This window comes from Papio anubis, chromosome 17 (assembly GCF_008728515.1).
Source record: "Papio anubis isolate 15944 chromosome 17, Panubis1.0, whole genome shotgun sequence".
Lineage (NCBI taxonomy): Eukaryota > Metazoa > Chordata > Mammalia > Primates > Cercopithecidae > Papio > Papio anubis.
In genome coordinates, this window is record NC_044992.1 from 21713892 (window position 1) to 21729903 (window position 16012).

Here is a 16012-nt window from a genome sequence, read left to right on the forward strand (position 1 = left end):
TGTCTGCTTCTCTCACCCCTTGCCCAATAAAGGACAAGGACTTCAGAGGAGTGCTTTCATTAGTGTTTTCAATAGTGTGGGCGCAGGCTCGGAAGGTGGAGAGGCTGGCCCCAGAGGACGCCCAGGCTTGGGGCTAAGTCCCAGTTTCCATGTGAAGCTGTTTCTGGCCTTGTCCGTTTTTGTTGTCCCAGGCTCTGTGCCTCTCACTCAGTCAAGAACTTGTCTTTGTGTTGCTTCCTGGGGACACGCTCGGGGCAGAAGTCAGAGCGGAGGAGGCGGGAAAAGTAGATTATGATCATCACGTCCAGCATGAGCAGGATACCCAGCAGGAAGGTGCCCAGGGTCCTCTGCCTCACATAACGCAAGAAGAAATGGGTGAGGTAGACCTGAGGGGCCAGGCGGAAGACAAAGTACATGACCAGGTTCACATACTTGTTAACCCTATAGAGGAGATGATCCTGGGCATTATTGATTTTCATCATCATGCGAATTGTGAGGAAGATGTTGCTGACTTCCACCAGTAGTGTTAAGACACCACCACCGACAAAGCTGCTCCAAAAGATGCCAGAGAAGAAGGCACCCATGGCCTAGCAGGAAGAAGGGAGAATAGGAGTTAGGGAACCAGATGCAGATGCTTTCGTGGACTTTGGTGGGGGGTATCAGATTGAGGGCTGGAAAATCCCAAATTTCCACCTGGAATAATAGTTTATAGTGGATAAGATGCTTCGTTTTGTTCGTTCAACATTACTAGGTTTTGATCCCTGCTCACAGCTTCTGGCTGTGGATGATGTTCAGTCTAAAGAGGCAGTAAGACCATGGGTTGCTGGCCTCTGAACAAGCACACAGACTGCTAACCTCAGCATCCTAAAAATAAGTAGCAGCACACAGGTGGGGGGGGTGGGCGGTAAGAAAACACAGCCTTCTCCCAGGTTCAGAAAGACGGAGCTGAGACTAGGTTGCTGACTGACACCAGGCCTATACCACATAATCAGCTTCTCTCTTACCATGATGTGATGGACGAGGTATTCCCAAGATGCTCGCGCCTGTCCGCTAGCCACGATGTCCACCGTATCGTGGATGAAATACCCTAGTGGAGGGATGGGGCAAGAGGTCACGAAGGACTGAACAAGCAGCTTCCTTCTCCCTGTCCCCAGTTGGCCTCCCGCTTCCTGGGCAAGACCTACCTGCAGAAAAGCAAACGAGCAAATAGCCAGAAAGTGACCATGCCGTCTCAATCTCCACCAACATGTCGGGAGTCTGCCATACACTGGAAAGGAGGGAAGAAAGCAGGCTCTGCATTTTGGCACCCTCAAGGACCCTCACCTTTCCGGTTACCCTTCCCAGCCCCGGGGGAGCCTGGGCTCGCCCCAGTGGCTGACTGGGAAGCTAAGAGTGGCTGGGTAAAACCCAAGAGCCTCCAGTTTCCCAGGGGCGATCCCCCTCCCCTGGGGCCACTGCGGCTTCTGGTTGGATAGGATACCAAATGGGATCAGGTGAGACTGCGTGGCCTCAGCCCGCCGATGAGCGATGGGGGTAGTAACACAAGAGCCGACCCCAGCTCCCTGCTCAGGATCCCCCGGCCACCTCATCCCCACAGTCGCTTACCACAGCAGTGCCCAGATCCCCGACACAATGGAGTGAGCGAAGGAGACGAGCAGGTTGTGCCAGCGCCAGGTGCGCAGGGGGTCGGCGCGCACGTGCACAGGTAGGGGCAGGCGACTGAGCGCGCGCCGGAGCGCCCGGAAGGTCAGCGTGGCGCCCAGGAGCAGCGGCAGGGCGGGGTGCAGCAGTGGGGGCATGCTGGCCCTCCCTGCCGTCCGCCCTCGAGGCCGCCTCCTAGGGCTGTTCTGGAAACCTGGGTCCCTCTCGGACCAGTCCAGTCCGGCCGCCTCTCCCGCCGGGCGCCAGCCCCACACAGTTTCGGCAAAGCCCTCTAGGCCCCTTGACTCCTCCTCGCCCTCCCTGCTAGGCCTCTGCCCCCGCCCCCAGACGCCCGCGCCCCCGCCCCGCCCGCCTGCCCCCGCCCCTCAGGCGCTGCTGCCGCGCGAGCCGGGTGTCCCCGCGGCCTCTCGGTCACCGGCCGGCTCCCGCGGACTTTGGGTAACTAGGAGCTGTGCTGGGGGCGTCGTCGCCGAGGCACCCCTCGCTGGCGCCTCCCGACGGCCGACGGAGTCCCAGTTGCCGTGGCTCGCCCGGCCTCATTAACCCGCGTCCCCACTTTTCCCCGGGCCACCGGCTCCCCCGCCCTGGGCGGGTACCGCGAGAGCTCTCTCCACCCTCTACCTTCTGCGAAGAGCTGGACGGGACCCGACACGCCCACGCCCCTTAAGTCCTGGTCCTGGGGTGGACTCGGGAGCCCCGCCTCCGACAGTGGTCTCGGTGCAGACCCAGTGCCCCCACCGCACCACTCGCAGTCTTCTGACCGGAGACCCGGGTTTACCCGTCCCTCCCGCGCCCGCGAGGTGGGCGCTTGGGAACTGCTGAGTAACCCATCGCCACCTCTCCCCGCCCGCTCTTAAGCTCCCGGGGCCGGGCGGCTGTCACAGTCCTCCCTCAGACAGTCCCGGCCCTCGGCCTGGCTCCCCGGAGGCTGGGCAAGCAAGACCGCGGATTTGCCGGGACTGCTGGGGTGACCCGCGCTCTCCAGGCCAGTAGCTTGCAGCAGTTGCGGCTCCTGGCCACTAGGTGTCAGCCTGCCCTCACTGTGGCGCGGGCTCCCTCTCCCGCCTCCGAGCGAGGCGGCTGCTTTCGGGGAAAGTTTAGGTAAACTGGGCGAAAGGAGGAGCCGCTGAGAGCTAGCGAGGGAAGTGAAGCGGGGGTGAGGGCGGGGAGGGAGGAGAGGGTGGTAATAGAAGAGGGGAGGGAAGAAGTGAGGGAGGGGAAAGGTGCTGCGGGAGGGAGGAAAAAGCCAAAAACCTGAGGCGCAAGGACCCACGGACCAAGCCGTTTGAGTGTTTTCCTCCCGTATGGCTCCAAGGTTACACATTAACCCCTGTGGGACTCCTAGGTTAATCAAGGCGCAGCCGGTTTCTAGGTGAGAGCACTGGTGTCCCGGGTGAGCGGCTTTCCCGCCCCTCCCCTTGGCTCACAGAGCTGCTCTGTCCGCCGGCCGACACCGGCCTGAGCCAGCGCCCATCAGCAGTCCTTCCACGTGGGCGGGTTTGGGTACCCTTGCGAAGGCCGGGGCAGGGTTTCTTTTTTTCTTTCTTTCTTTTTTTTGAGATGGAGCCTCACTCTGTCGCCCAGGCTGGAGTGCAGTGGCAGGATCTCGGCTCACTGCAACCTCCGCCTCCCAGATTCAAGCGATTCTCCTGCCTCACCCTCCCGAGTAGCTGGGATTACAGGCGAGCGCGACCATGTCCAACTTTTTGTATTTTTAGTAGAGATGAGGTTTTACCATGTTGGCCAGGGTGGTCTCAAACGCTTGACCTCAGGTGATCTGCCCGCCTCGGCCTCCCAAAGTGCTGGAATTACAGGCGTGAGCCACCTCGCCTGGCCGAACACTGAGTTTTTATAGAGCTCCAGCAGAGCAGGAGCCCGGGAGGACCTGGAATTAACCTCACTTCCGGTAAAGAGCCTAGCTAGTCACACTAACCAGCCCTCTGCCTCTAGGCTTTGTCTTGAGCTCATTTCGGCGAAACCGCGGTCTTTCCTTTTCCCCTTGATGCTTTCAGGTAGTGATTCACTTCCGCCCCCATCTTCCCCCATGGGGTTCACCCTAGATGTGCACTGAGGGCAGATTACCCTCTTGCAGTGCGTGTGTATGAAAAGCGAGTTGAGAGTCCTGACCAGCGCGGTGCTCACTAGTCGGGACGGCCTGAGACCGTGTAATGTCCTCCCCAGGTGAATCAACTTGCACAACTTGGGATTTCCCTCGTCCCTCCCTAGGCAAACAGGAAACTAACTCTGCTGCCTTCTCCCAGGAGCGCTGGCCTCGGTCGTTTTGGTTGTGTTTATCGTTTGTGTGCCAAGGAGAACCCGATTTCTCCTGAAATAGTCACTCATTATGGGCAGAAGGGTCGATCCTCTTCCACCCCGCCCGGCGCGTAAGTGCAACTCTCAGGGCACGTATGCTTTTAGTCTGCTTAAGCTTTACAAGGGCTGGGTATATGCTTGGGAGGGGCGGGTACCGTGCCCGCCATTGCGGGGCGCGCCCTATTTTCTTGCCCTATCCCTTGGACACTGCGTGGGGCAGGGTCGTGAGGGAAAAGGTGACGGCGTGTCGCAGCGGCAGGTGTGTGGTGCAGGCCCACAAATACGGACGCGTGGCGAAACCCACACCTAGCGCGCTGGCTCCGCCCCGCAAGCCGCTCGCCGTGAAGGGGCGGGGCCCAGAGTGGCTGGGTCCGCGCACGCGCCGCGTGGGAGACGGAAGTGAAGCGCTAAGAAATGAGATGGAGAAGTACGAGCGGATCCGAGTGGTGGGGAGAGGTGCCTTCGGGTGAGCCAGGGCTCTGGGGGAGGAAACTGCTAAAGGATAGGGAAAATAAGCCCCAATTCTGCCGGCGAAGTCGCCGCCCGCCTAGACCCGCCCCAAGGCGTGTGCGCTACTCTGGGAAGCTCCGCCCAAGCTTCCGGTCCCTATCCCGCGGGGAGACTCCGCCTCTACGTGGGCCACGCCCCTGACAAGCCCATTGGCCCGCCCACTGAGTTCTGTTAGCTTCTTTATTCATTGGTTTTACAAATACTGAGTGCCAGCTATGTATGTCAGGCTTTGGGCCCTGGGTATGCAGTTAGAACCGGAACAGGCGTGGTCTTTTCCCTCTTGGAACTTACTGACTATGGGAAAGTTATACAATAAACAAAACATTATGAATTAAGAAGTTATAGCAGTTATGAAGGGTTATTAGCAGGTTGTGAGGCTAGAGTACATTACCAGGGAGAATACTTATATGAGATGGTCAAGGAAGAATTCTCTGAGAAGGGAGATTGATTGAGTGATTGATTGATTTTTGAGACAGAGTCTCCCTCTGTCACCCAGGCTGGAATTCAGTGTCGTGATCTCGGCACACTGCAACCACCACCTCCCGGGTTCAAGCAATCGTTGTGCCTCAGCCTCCAGAGTAGCTAGGATTACAGGCATTAGCCTGCATGCAGCTAAGAGGCCACGGTTTTTTTTTTTTTTTTTTTGAGGCCAGTCTGCAGCTCTCGTCCAGGCTGGAGTGCAGTGGCGGATCTCAGCTCACTGCAAGCTCCGCCTCAGGTTCACGCCATTCTCCTGCCTCAGCCTCCCGAGTAGCTGGGACTACGAAGCCCGCCACCTGCAGCCCGGCTAGTTTTTGTATTTTGAGTAGAGGCGAGGGTTTCACTGTGTTGGCAGGATGGTCTGATCTCCTGACCTCGTGATCCGCCAGCCTCGGCCTCCCAAAGTGCTGGGATTACAGGCGTGAAGGCCACCGCCCGGCTTTTTTTTTGAGACAGAGTCTCCCTCCCTCTGTCGCCAGACTGGAGTGCAGTGACGTGATCTCGGCTCACTGCAACCTCTGCCAGTTCCAGCGATTCTCTGCTCAGCCTCCGTGGCTGGGACTACAGGCCACACCTTTTCCATGCCCAGCTAATTTTTGTATTTTTAGTAGAGAGGCGGGGTTTTAGCCATGTTGGCCAGGCTGGTCTCAAAATTCCTGACCTCCAGGTGATCCGTCCGCCCCAGCCTCCCCAAAAGTGCTGGGATTACAGGCGTGAGTCACCGCCAGGCCAAGTGAACTTAAAGGCCAAGACTTGAGGAATGAGAACCAGTAGTCTGAAGTGAAGTGAGAGCTTTTCCAGGCAAGGAAATGGCATATGAAATTTCTCACATGGGAAAAGCAAACATTAGAAACTGAAAAAGACTAGCATAGTTGGAAAGTAGTGGGCAAGATAGAATGGTATGAAATGTATGGCCGGGGACTAGATTATGGCCTGATAACCTGAGGTAAAAGGGTTCATTTGCCACAAGGGTTTTGTTTTGTTTTGTTTTTGAGAGCCGGAGACTTGCACTGTCGCCCAGGCTAGAAGTTGTGCTTGATCTCAGTTCACTGCAACACCTCCGCCGCCCAGGTTCAAGCAATTCTTCTGCCTCAGCCTCACGAGTAGCTGGGACTACAGTCTGCATACAATGCCTGGCTAATTTTTTATTTATTTGTTATTTTATTTTATTTTTATTTATTTATTTATTTTTTTTTTTTTGAGACAGGAGTCTCCCTCTGTTGCCCAGGTTGGAGTGCTGTGCTTTCATCTCGACTCACTGCAACCCCTGCCTCCTGGGTTCACGCCATTCTTCTGCCTCAGCCTCCCGAGCAGCTGACCTGAAGCCGCCACCATGCCTGGCTAATTTTTGTAGTTTTTTAGTGAGGCGGAGTTTCACTATGTTAGCCAGGATGGTCTCGATCTCTGACCTGGTGATCCTGCCGCCTCCCAGCCTCCCAAAGTGCTGGGATTACAGGCGTGAGCCACCGTGCCCGGCCCCAGTTTTCCAGGGGTTTTTTTTGTTTTGTTTTTGAGACGGAGTCTTGCTCTGCATCACCTAGGCTGGAGGCAGTGGGCATGATCTATAGGCTCACTGCAAGCTCCGCCTCCCAGGTTCGCCATTCTACTGCCTCAGTCTCCCGAGTAGCTGGGACTACAGAAGCCTGCCACCACGCCTGGCTAATTTTTGTATTTTTAGTAGAGGGGTTTCACCATGTTAGCCAGGATGGTAAAGATTTTTAAATTACATTCTGGGACTGGGCATGTGGCTCATGCCTATAATCCCAGCATTTTTGGGGAGGCGGCGGGAGGAGGATGTCTTGAGGCCACAAGTTCAAGGCCAACCTGGCCAACATAGTGAGACTCCATATCATAAAAAGAAAAATAAATAAAAATAAATATGTTGAACAGTATACAGTATTTTAGGCAGAAATTGTAGTGAGGCGGGCAGTGGCTCAAGCCTGTAATCCCAGCACTTTGGGAGGCCGAGGCAGACAGATCACTGAGTCAGGAAGTCGAGACTATCCTGGCTAACACGGTGAAACCCTGTCTCTACAAAAAATACAAAAACTAGCTAGGCGAGGTGGGGCACCTGTAGTCCCAGCTACTGAAGCTGAGGCAGGAGAATGGCATGAACCGGGATCACGGGCTGCAGTGAGCTGAGATCAGTCACCCTCCCAGCCTGAAGCGACAGAAATGAACTCCGTCTCAAAAAAAAAAAAAGAAAATTATGATGACTATAGGGCAAGGCTATAGAAGGTACAAGAGGTGATGGATTTACAGTATGTTGGAGGTAGAAATGGGATTTTCTGATGTGCTTGTGTGAGATGGAGGAAAGATTCTAGGGTGATTTTCTTTTTTCTTTTCTTTTCTTTTCTTTTTTTTTTTTTTTTTTTTGAGACAGAGTCTTGCTCTGTCCCCCAGGCTGGAGTGCAGTGGTGCAATCTCTGCTTACAGCAAGCTCTGCCTCCCAGGTTCAGGCCATTCTGCTGCCTCAGCCTCCTGAGTAGTTGGGATTACAGGCGCCTACCATCACACCCAGATAATTTTTGTATTTTGGGTAGAGATGGGTTTCACCATGTTGGCCAGGTTGGTCTCAAACTCCTGACCGCAAGTGATCTGCCTCGGCCTCCCAAAGATAGATGGCGTGGCTACACCGACCTAAATTGATTACCTCAAGTGTCTGTTTTTTTGTTATTTTGTTTTGAGACCGTCTCACTTGGTCACCCAGTCTGGAGTGCAGTGGCGCGATCATGGCTAACTGTATCTTCAACGTCCCAGGCTCAGGTGATCCTCCCACTTCATCCTGCAGAGCAGCTGGGACCACAGAGGCTTGCCACCATGCTCAGCTAATTTTTTTTTTTTTTTTTTGAGAGACTGGATACACCATGTTGCCCAGGCTGGTCTTGAATGCCCGGACTCAAGTGCTCCACCTGCCTTAGCCTCCCAAAGTGCTGAGATTACAGGCCTTAGCCACGTGGCCCTGCCTCAGGTTTCTGATTTTAGCAGTTTCTGATTTTAATAACTGGAGGATGGTGGTATCATTTACCGAGATGGAAGAGACTGAGCAAGGAAAGGTTTGGAGGCAGGAATCAAGAATTTTATTTTGAATTTGTTAAAATTTAGGATGACTATGAGCCATTCAAGTGAATATCTGAGTCCGGGGTTCAGCAGAGAAGTCTGATCTTGAGGTAAAAATTTGAGACTTGGATCAGCTTATAGTCCACTCATTCAGCAAATACTTACTGACCACCTATTGTCTGCTAAATATTGGGCTATGCACTGGGGTCATTGTGGTGAACAAGAGTGTTGTAGTTCCTGCTTTTATGGAGACTGACCACAGAATTAAAATAAAATAATATGAATGGCTTCTATTCGTTGAGCATTTTCTTTGTGCTGGCCACTGCGCTCAGTGCCTTACATGCACTTTCTCATCCTCTCAACAACCCTGGGAGGCCCATTTTATTTTCCAGACAATGATGTCACATAGTGTATTAAACCAGATAACTAGTAAGAGGAGGTGCCCAGATTTGAACCCAGGCAGTCTGTGGGAACTTAGAGATCAAGACTAACTTTACCTCACAGTGCCTGTGGTAAAACTGAAATCCCACACAGCTTGTAATCAGTTCTCCCTGTTCCCAAGCTCAGTGTTCTGTGCACTTGGTTAGATGACCTCTTAGTCTAGAACCCTCTGCTAAGAGACATCAGTCACCAGGCTGTACCGCCCTGCCTGATATGTGGCTGGAGGCTCAGCTGGTAACCTGTCCCTGTCCTCCATATCCCTAGGATTGTGCACCTGTGCCTGCGAAAGGCTGACCAGAAGCTGGTGATCATCAAGCAGATTCCAGTGGAACAGATGACCAAGGAAGAGCGGCAGGCAGCCCAGAATGAGTGCCAGGTCCTCAAGCTGCTCAACCACCCCAATGTCATTGAGTACTACGAGAACTTCCTGGAAGACAAAGCCCTCATGATCGCCATGGAATATGCACCAGGTGGGCCAGCCTCCTTATGGTGACCTGGCTGGAGGGGCCTCTTATCTCTGGGACAGGCAGACATAGATCACCTGGCTTCCCTCCTTGGAATGAGCATGGCCAAGGGTTAGAGTTCCGGTTCCAGTTATCTGACCTTGGCTAGCCCGTTCTCCTCTCTGTTCCCAGTGCCCTGTTCCATACCTAAAAGGAGGCCCGTTGGCTCACGCCTATAATCCCAACACTTTGGGAGGCCAAGGCAGGTGGATCATGAGGTCAGGAGATCGAGACCATCCTGGCTAACACGGGGAAACCCCATCTCTACTAAAAATACAAAAAAAAAATTAGCCTGGCTTGGTGGCAGGTGCCTGTAGTCCCAGCTACTTGGGAGGCTGAGGCAGGAGAATGGCTTGAACCTGGGAGGCGGAGCTTGCAGCAGTGAGCCGAGATCGCACCGCTGCACTCCAGCCTGGGTAACAGAGCGAGACTCCGTCTCAAAAAAAAAAAAAAGGAGAACGGTTGTCGTGGTGTGAGAAAGCCTGGATCTTGATTAGTCCTTTGGGCCACAGGCGGCACTCTGGCTGAGTTCATCCAAAAGCGCTGCAATTCCCTGCTGGAGGAGGAGACCATCCTGCACTTCTTCGTGCAGATCCTGCTTGCACTGCATCATGTGCACACCCACTTCATCCTGCACCGAGACCTCAAGACCCAGAACATCCTTCTTGACAAACACCGCATGGTCGTGAAGATCGGTGATTTCGGCATCTCCAAGATCCTTAGCAGCAAGAGCAAGGCCTACACGGTGCCTGGGCATGGAGGGGACCTCCAGGGTGCTAGAAGTCTTGAGGGCCAGGACCTAACCCTGCCTCCTCCTCTCCTGCTAAAACACCCTTGGCCCTTTGGCTCGTTTGGGTGGTCCTGCAGGAGGAAGCCCCTTGGCTTGCTTTGAGAAGAAGCTGTCCCCAAATGGCCTTATGTGCAGAGACCCTGGTCTTCCCTCCCTGCAGGGCTGTGATCCCAGCTTCTCTCCTGCAGGTGGTGGGTACCCCATGCTATATCTCCCCTGAGCTGTGTGAGGGCAAGCCCTACAACCAGAAGAGTGACATCTGGGCCCTGGGCTGTGTCCTCTATGAGCTGGCCAGCCTCAAGAGGGCTTTTGAGGCTGCGGTGAGTGTACGCGCCCTCCAGGGGACAACTGGGAAATGTACTGCCTGCCCCAGCAGGCCTCAGCTCCAGCCACCTCAGGTTTCTCCTCTAGCTGAGTCATGTCTCTCCCTTATCAGATTACCCCAGGGGAGGGCTATGGGTGTCCCTCAGACTATGGATTTCTGAGAGTACATCTTGCCTCCCATTAGACTGAGGGCTCCTGAGGGCAGGGCTGTGGCTTTCCCAGGAGACCCTTCCAAGAGCAAGACTTGAATTTTCCCAGCATCCTGGGGTTTCTGAGGACATAGCTGCAGCTCCCCTATCAGACTAGGGATCACTGAAAGCCAGGTTGGACTCCCCTATCAGTCTGGGAGTCCCCTCATCAGACTGAAGTCTCTTGAGGGCAAAGCTGTTATTATCCCAGGAGACCAGGGGCTGGAGCTGGGGGGTGCTGCCCTCACTTCCCCAACTTCCCAACCTGGTGCCTTCACAGAACCTGCCAGCACTGGTGCTGAAGATCATGAGTGGCACCTTTGCGCCCATCTCTGACCGGTATAGCCCTGAGCTGCGCCAGCTGGTCCTGAGTCTACTCAGCCTGGAGCCTGCCCAGCGGCCACCACTCAGCCACATCATGGCACAGCCCCTCTGCATCCGTGCCCTCCTCAACCTCCACACCGACGTGGGCAGTGTCCGCATGCGGAGGCCTGTGCAGGGAGAGCGAGCGGTCCTGGGTGGCAGGGTGTGGGCACCCAGTGGGAGCACAGGAGGTGTCGGGCAGAGGGAAACCTGGGGCAAGTCCTCCCTTCCTGCATGTAGGAATGTCAGGAGGGTCTGTGTCCTTAGGCCCCCATCTGTCCTACAGGGCAGAGAAGTCCGTGGCCCCCAGCAGCACAGGGAGTAGGACCACCAGTGTCCGCTGCAGAGGTAAGTGGGAAGAGGCCGCCAGTCCCCATGGACGCCACACCATTCCTATCAGTTTAACAGTCCCCATGTGCTGTACCTGCAGGTATCTCCCGGGGACCTGTGAGGCCGGCCATCCCACCACCCCTGTCATCAGTATATGCCTGGGGTGGTGGGCTGGGCACTCCCCTGCGACTGCCAATGCTCAACACAGAGGTGATCCAGGTAGCAGCTGGGCGCACACAGAAAGCCGGCGTCACGCGCTCTGGGCGTCTCATCCTGTGGGAGGTGAGCAGGCCAGTGGGTGGCCTGGACGTGTGGAGGTATAGATCCACAGCAGGGTTAGGGTGCTCAGGCGCTGCCCATCCACCTGCCCCTGCAGGCCCCACCCCTAGGTGCAGGCGGAGGCACCCTCCTCCCTGGGGCAGTGGAGCAGCCACAGCCCCAGTTCATCTCGCGTTTCCTGGAGGGCCAGTCGGGCGTGACCATCAAGCACGTGGCCTGTGGGGACTTCTTCACTGCCTGCCTGACTGGTGAGCTGTCGGGCCTACCTTGTGGGACCTGCTCTAAGGCCCCACAGAGCACCTTCTCTCTTCTCTTGCAAACCACGCACTTAATGAATGCTTCTGTCTACTAGTTACGGAGTTATTGCTTCTGGCAAGTAACTATTGAGATTTCCTTACACAACCTCCTTTACCCTATGGACGGGCCTGGCAAGGCAGTCATTATATTATCCTCATTTGACAAGTGGGGACGCTAAGGCTCAGAGAGGGTGTCACTTGTCCAAAGTCACATACGTTTGAAGAGACTCGTAACCTTTTCTCTTCCTATCCCGTCCTTTCAGCCCTGGTCCCCAACTTTATTTTGCTGCTGCAACCCACTAGAGGACCAGGCTATCTGGAAAGACTATTTAACTTCTCTCCCTTCTCCTTCCTCACTGCCCTTCTCTCCAGACCGAGGCATCATCATGACGTTTGGCAGCGGTAGCAATGGGTGCCTAGGCCATGGCAGCCTCACTGACATCAGCCAGGTGGGTGTCACATGTACTTTGGAGAGGGGGAAGTGGGGAGATGGCGGGGAGCCCACATCTGAGAGCTGACACCAGATTGGGGGCAGGGGAGTTCCCAGCAGCCACAGGTTCCTCTAGATTCCCAGATGCACCTGCCCTGGGCCACCTACATCGGGGGAAGTACAGAAAAACCAGGCTTCCCCAATGGTTGTCCACCTGGCAGTGTGTATGGCTGGAGTTAAAGACATAGCCACCTCCTGAGAATGTGTATCCTCCAGCTTTGTCCCTACAGGGGGTGTTGAGGCCAGATGGCTAGTCCCAGACCCTTTGCCCAGTTTCTCCTTGCTTCCTCTCCTCTCTAGCCCACCATTGTGGAGGCTTTGCTGGGCTATGAGATGGTGCAGGTGGCCTGTGGGGCTTCTCACGTGCTGGCCCTGTCCACTGAGCGAGAACTATTTGCTTGGGGCCGTGGAGACGGTGGTAAGCTCCAGCCTCTAGGCCCCATCTCACAGCATCCTCAGCCATGACTTGCTCCCCTTCATACCCACCTTCCACCCCACAGCACGTTCTCTCCTCCCTCTTTTCTCTCAAATTCTCTTCATTCATTCAACAAACCTTTATTTTACACCAACTGTGCACATGCTGTGCTGGGTGCTGAGATGAGATGGAGATGTGGCTTCCTTCAGGTGTTTGAGGTAATGAAGGAAATTTCATTCAACCACCTATTTTTTTATTTTGAGACGGAGTCTCGCTCTGTTACCCACACTAGAGTGCAGTAGCGTGATCTCAGCTCACTGCAACCTCCACCACCGGGTTTAAGCAAATCTTCTGCCTCAGCCTCACGAGTAGCTGGGATTACAGGCACCCACCACCGCACCCAGCGAATTGTTGTATTTTTGTAGAGATAGGGTTTCACCATCTTGGCCAGGCTGGTCTCGAACTCCTGACCTCATGATCCACGTGCCTCAGCCTCCCAAAGTGCTGAGATTACAGGCGTGAGCCACCACGCCTGGCTCATCCACCAGTTTTTATTGAGGTCCTCTTTGGGTCAGGCATCAGGCTGGGCGTTGAAACTAGAGATGACACTGATGGGTTCCTGTCTTCCTGGAGGACTCAGTCTAGTAGGAGAAAGATGACATTGCCAGCATGCCCGAGAACAGATAGCATCAGGGCTACACCCCGGTGCAGAGGTGTGGAACTCAGTGAACAATAATGTCAACTGGAGAAGAGAGATGGCATCTGAACAGGGCTTTATAAGAAGGAGGATTTTGAGTCGGCGCGGTGGTTCACACATGTAATCCCAGCACTTTGGGAGGCTGAGGCAGGTGGATCACGAGGTCAGGAGTTTGAGACCAGCCTGGCCAACATGGTGAAACCCTGTCTCTACTAAAAATTAAAAAATTAGCTGGGCGTGGTGGCTCATGCCTGTAATCCCAGCTGCTCAGGAGGCTGAGGCAGGAGAATCGCTTGAACCCGGGAGGTGGAGGTTGCAGTGAGCCACGATCGTACCATTGCATTCCAGCCTTGGCGACAGAGTGAGACTCGGTCTCAAAAAATAAAAAATAAATAAAGGAGGATTTTAACCAGCAGAGGGGCCTAGGAAAGGCATTTGGGACTGAGAGAACAGAGAACTCATGCTGTTCCCTCCCCTCAGTGGGCCCTCCTCATCCTGGCGTCACCCCCACTAAAGCTCAAATTAACTCCTTCTGGGTTTCTTCTCGTAGGCAGACTGGGACTAGGCACCAGGGAGTCCCACAGCTGCCCCCAGCAGGTGCCCATGCCCCCAGGACAGGAAGCTCAGCGAGTTGTATGTGGCATTGACTCTTCCATGATCCTCACTGTGCCTGGCCAAGCCCTGGCCTGTGGGAGCAACAGGTGAATAGGTCATCAGGGTGACTAACCTGCCTCCGGCTCTCCTTGGCTGTGAGTGCTCCATCCATCATTGCCTACCTCTCACCAAAGACCAGAATTGAGGGGGTTGAGGGTGGTATTGGTTCAACCCAGGGTGGGATCTGTCTCCTGGTGCACCAGCTCCTGCCCAAACTGTCTGTCAGTTGGATTTGGCTTCTGGCTCTGCCCTCAGGTTCAACAAGTTGGGCCTGGACCACCTCTCCCTGGGGGAGGAGCCTGTCCCTCACCAGCAGATGGAGGAGGCCCTGAGCTTCACACTACTAGGCTCTGCACCCCTGGACCAGGAGCCCCTGCTGAGTGTAGACCTGGGCACTGCTCACTCAGCTGCTGTGACTGGTGAGCAGGACTTGGGCTCTGGAGGCCAGAGGGGGACTCATGGTCTCCTTGGTACCCTGTTGAAGCACCCCTTTCCTTTCTCTCCCCCATAGCCTCAGGTGATTGCTACACTTTTGGCAGCAATCAGCACGGGCAGTTGGGCACCAATGCTCGCCGAGGCAATCGGGCACCCTGTAAGGTCCAAGGCCTTGAGGGCATCAAGATGGCAGTGGTAGCCTGTGGGGATGCCTTCACCATAGCTATTGGGGCAGGTGAGGACTGAGCATGGTGGGGGCAGGCAGTGCCATGAGCAGTGCGGGCTGAGGGTTGCTGCTGAGGGCCACTGGACTCTGGAGCCTCCCAGGGGCCATCCTGGCAATGTGGGAGGGGAGATTCTGCTCAGGCTGTGCCCACTTCCCACTTCCCTCCTGGGGATTCTTCCTGGCAGAGGGTGAAGTGTACTCCTGGGGCAAAGGGGCCCGAGGTCGACTGGGAAGGAGGGATGAGGATGCCGGACTCCCTCGGCCAGTGCAGTTGGATGAGACACACCCTTACACAGTGACTTCCGTGTCCTGTTGCCATGGAAACACCCTCCTGGCTGTTCGCCGTGAGTTTTAACTTTTCCCACCTCACCACACAACCCAGCTGACCCCTGCCCACACTCCCACCCCCCGTGTTCACAGATGCCCGCATCACCAAAAGCATCTTTAGCCCTCAGATAAAAATAGCTGAAGCTGCGGTTAAAAAGCTCAAAGTTTCCTGTCCCGGGTGGCCAAGGCGGATGCTTCTTGGGCCTCATGGAAGGGCTGCCTCCACTGCTCCCCAGGGGGCTCACATGCATTCTTTCTCCTACTGCTGAGTCCCGTTGATGCTGAACCTCTCTTTCTGGCCTAACAGGGTCCAGAATCCAGGGCCCAGTAGGAGTGGGAGGTGGGTGAGAATTTCTGGAGGCACTGCCCTCAGAAGCTGCAAGGGTTTCTCTTTGATACCCTCCAGCAGTCACAGATGAGCCGGTCCCCCCCTGAGGCACCTGGATACACCTCTGGACCACCCTGATACTGCTTCTCCTCTGAATGTTCTGAAAAGTGCAGGTGCCCAAGGCATGACTGTTGCAGCCGTCTCCTAGATTGGGTCATCACGGGGTATCCGGGCTGGCAAAACCCCTGCTCTGCTTTTGGCCTTGGATATGGAAACCTCAACCACTTTGTTCTCCCACCACCTCTTTGCCTTTCCTACCCCTTCCTCCCTTCAGTCAGTGTCCCCATGATCCAGCCTGGCTACAGTTAGAAGGCAGACCTAGCCTTTGGAAGCAGAGCCTTGCCATAAAAAGGCTGAAGGCAGCTGTAGCTCCACACAGACCGTGCCCTTTCCCCCAGCCCAGTTAGAAAATAAGTCTGGGCCGGGGGTAGTGGCTCACACCTGCATACCCAGTGCTTTGGGAGGTCAAGCCAGGAGGATCCCTTGTGGCCAGGAGTTGTAGACCAGCCTGGGGACCATAGCCAGACCGCTGTCTCCACCAAAAAAAAAAAAAAAGAAAGAAGAAGAAAATAAGGCTGGGTGCGGTGGCTCACCTGTAATTCCAGCACTTTGGGAGGCCAAGGCGGGCGGATCACTTGAGGTCAGTAGTTTGAGACCAGCCTGGCCAACATGGTGAACCCTGTCTCTACTAAAAATACAAAAATTAACCAGGCATGGTGGCGGGCGCCTGTAATCCCAGCTACTCTGGAGGCTAAGGCAGGAGAATCCCTTGAACCCTGGAGGCGAAGGTTGCAGTGAGCCGAGATCGTACCACTGCACTCCAGCCTGGATGACAGAGCAA

At 55.2% G+C, this 16012-nt stretch overlaps 2 protein-coding genes across 6 annotated transcripts; one reads left to right on the top strand and one right to left on the bottom strand.

The window, feature by feature from the left end:
• Window positions 1-41: 41 nt before the first annotated feature.
• TLCD1 (TLC domain containing 1) lies at window positions 42-2983 on the bottom strand. Of its 2 annotated transcripts, none has more exons than XM_009189978.4 (4): window positions 2441-2983; window positions 1185-1267; window positions 1005-1087; window positions 42-587 (listed from the first exon to the last, which is right to left on the bottom strand). In XM_009189978.4, the coding sequence occupies exons 1-4, from the start codon at window positions 2491-2493 to the stop codon at window positions 204-206; spliced, it is 603 nt and encodes a 200-aa protein (XP_009188242.1). In that variant the 5' UTR covers window positions 2494-2983; the 3' UTR covers window positions 42-203. The 2 variants fall into 2 exon arrangements, with proteins under 2 accessions (XP_009188242.1, XP_003912571.1); XM_003912522.2 differs by lacking the exon at window positions 2441-2983 and adding an exon at window positions 1606-1970.
• On the top strand, window positions 2880-15699 carry NEK8 (NIMA related kinase 8). 4 transcript variants are annotated; one of them, XM_009189976.4, is made up of 15 exons: window positions 2880-3034; window positions 8731-8936; window positions 9482-9714; window positions 9948-10079; window positions 10552-10760; window positions 10921-10982; window positions 11065-11246; window positions 11341-11491; window positions 11912-11988; window positions 12330-12447; window positions 13692-13842; window positions 14051-14214; window positions 14307-14465; window positions 14642-14800; window positions 15190-15699. In XM_009189976.4, exons 1-15 carry the CDS (start codon window positions 2967-2969, stop codon window positions 15216-15218), a joined length of 2100 nt encoding a protein of 699 aa, XP_009188240.2. In that variant the 5' UTR covers window positions 2880-2966; the 3' UTR covers window positions 15219-15699. The 4 variants fall into 4 exon arrangements, with proteins under 4 accessions (XP_009188240.2, XP_031513304.1, XP_009188238.1 ...); XM_031657444.1 differs by lacking the exon at window positions 2880-3034 and adding an exon at window positions 3439-3843 and having other exon boundaries at window positions 15193-15699; XM_009189974.4 differs by lacking the exon at window positions 2880-3034 and adding an exon at window positions 3443-3843.
• Window positions 15700-16012: the final 313 nt, after the last annotated feature.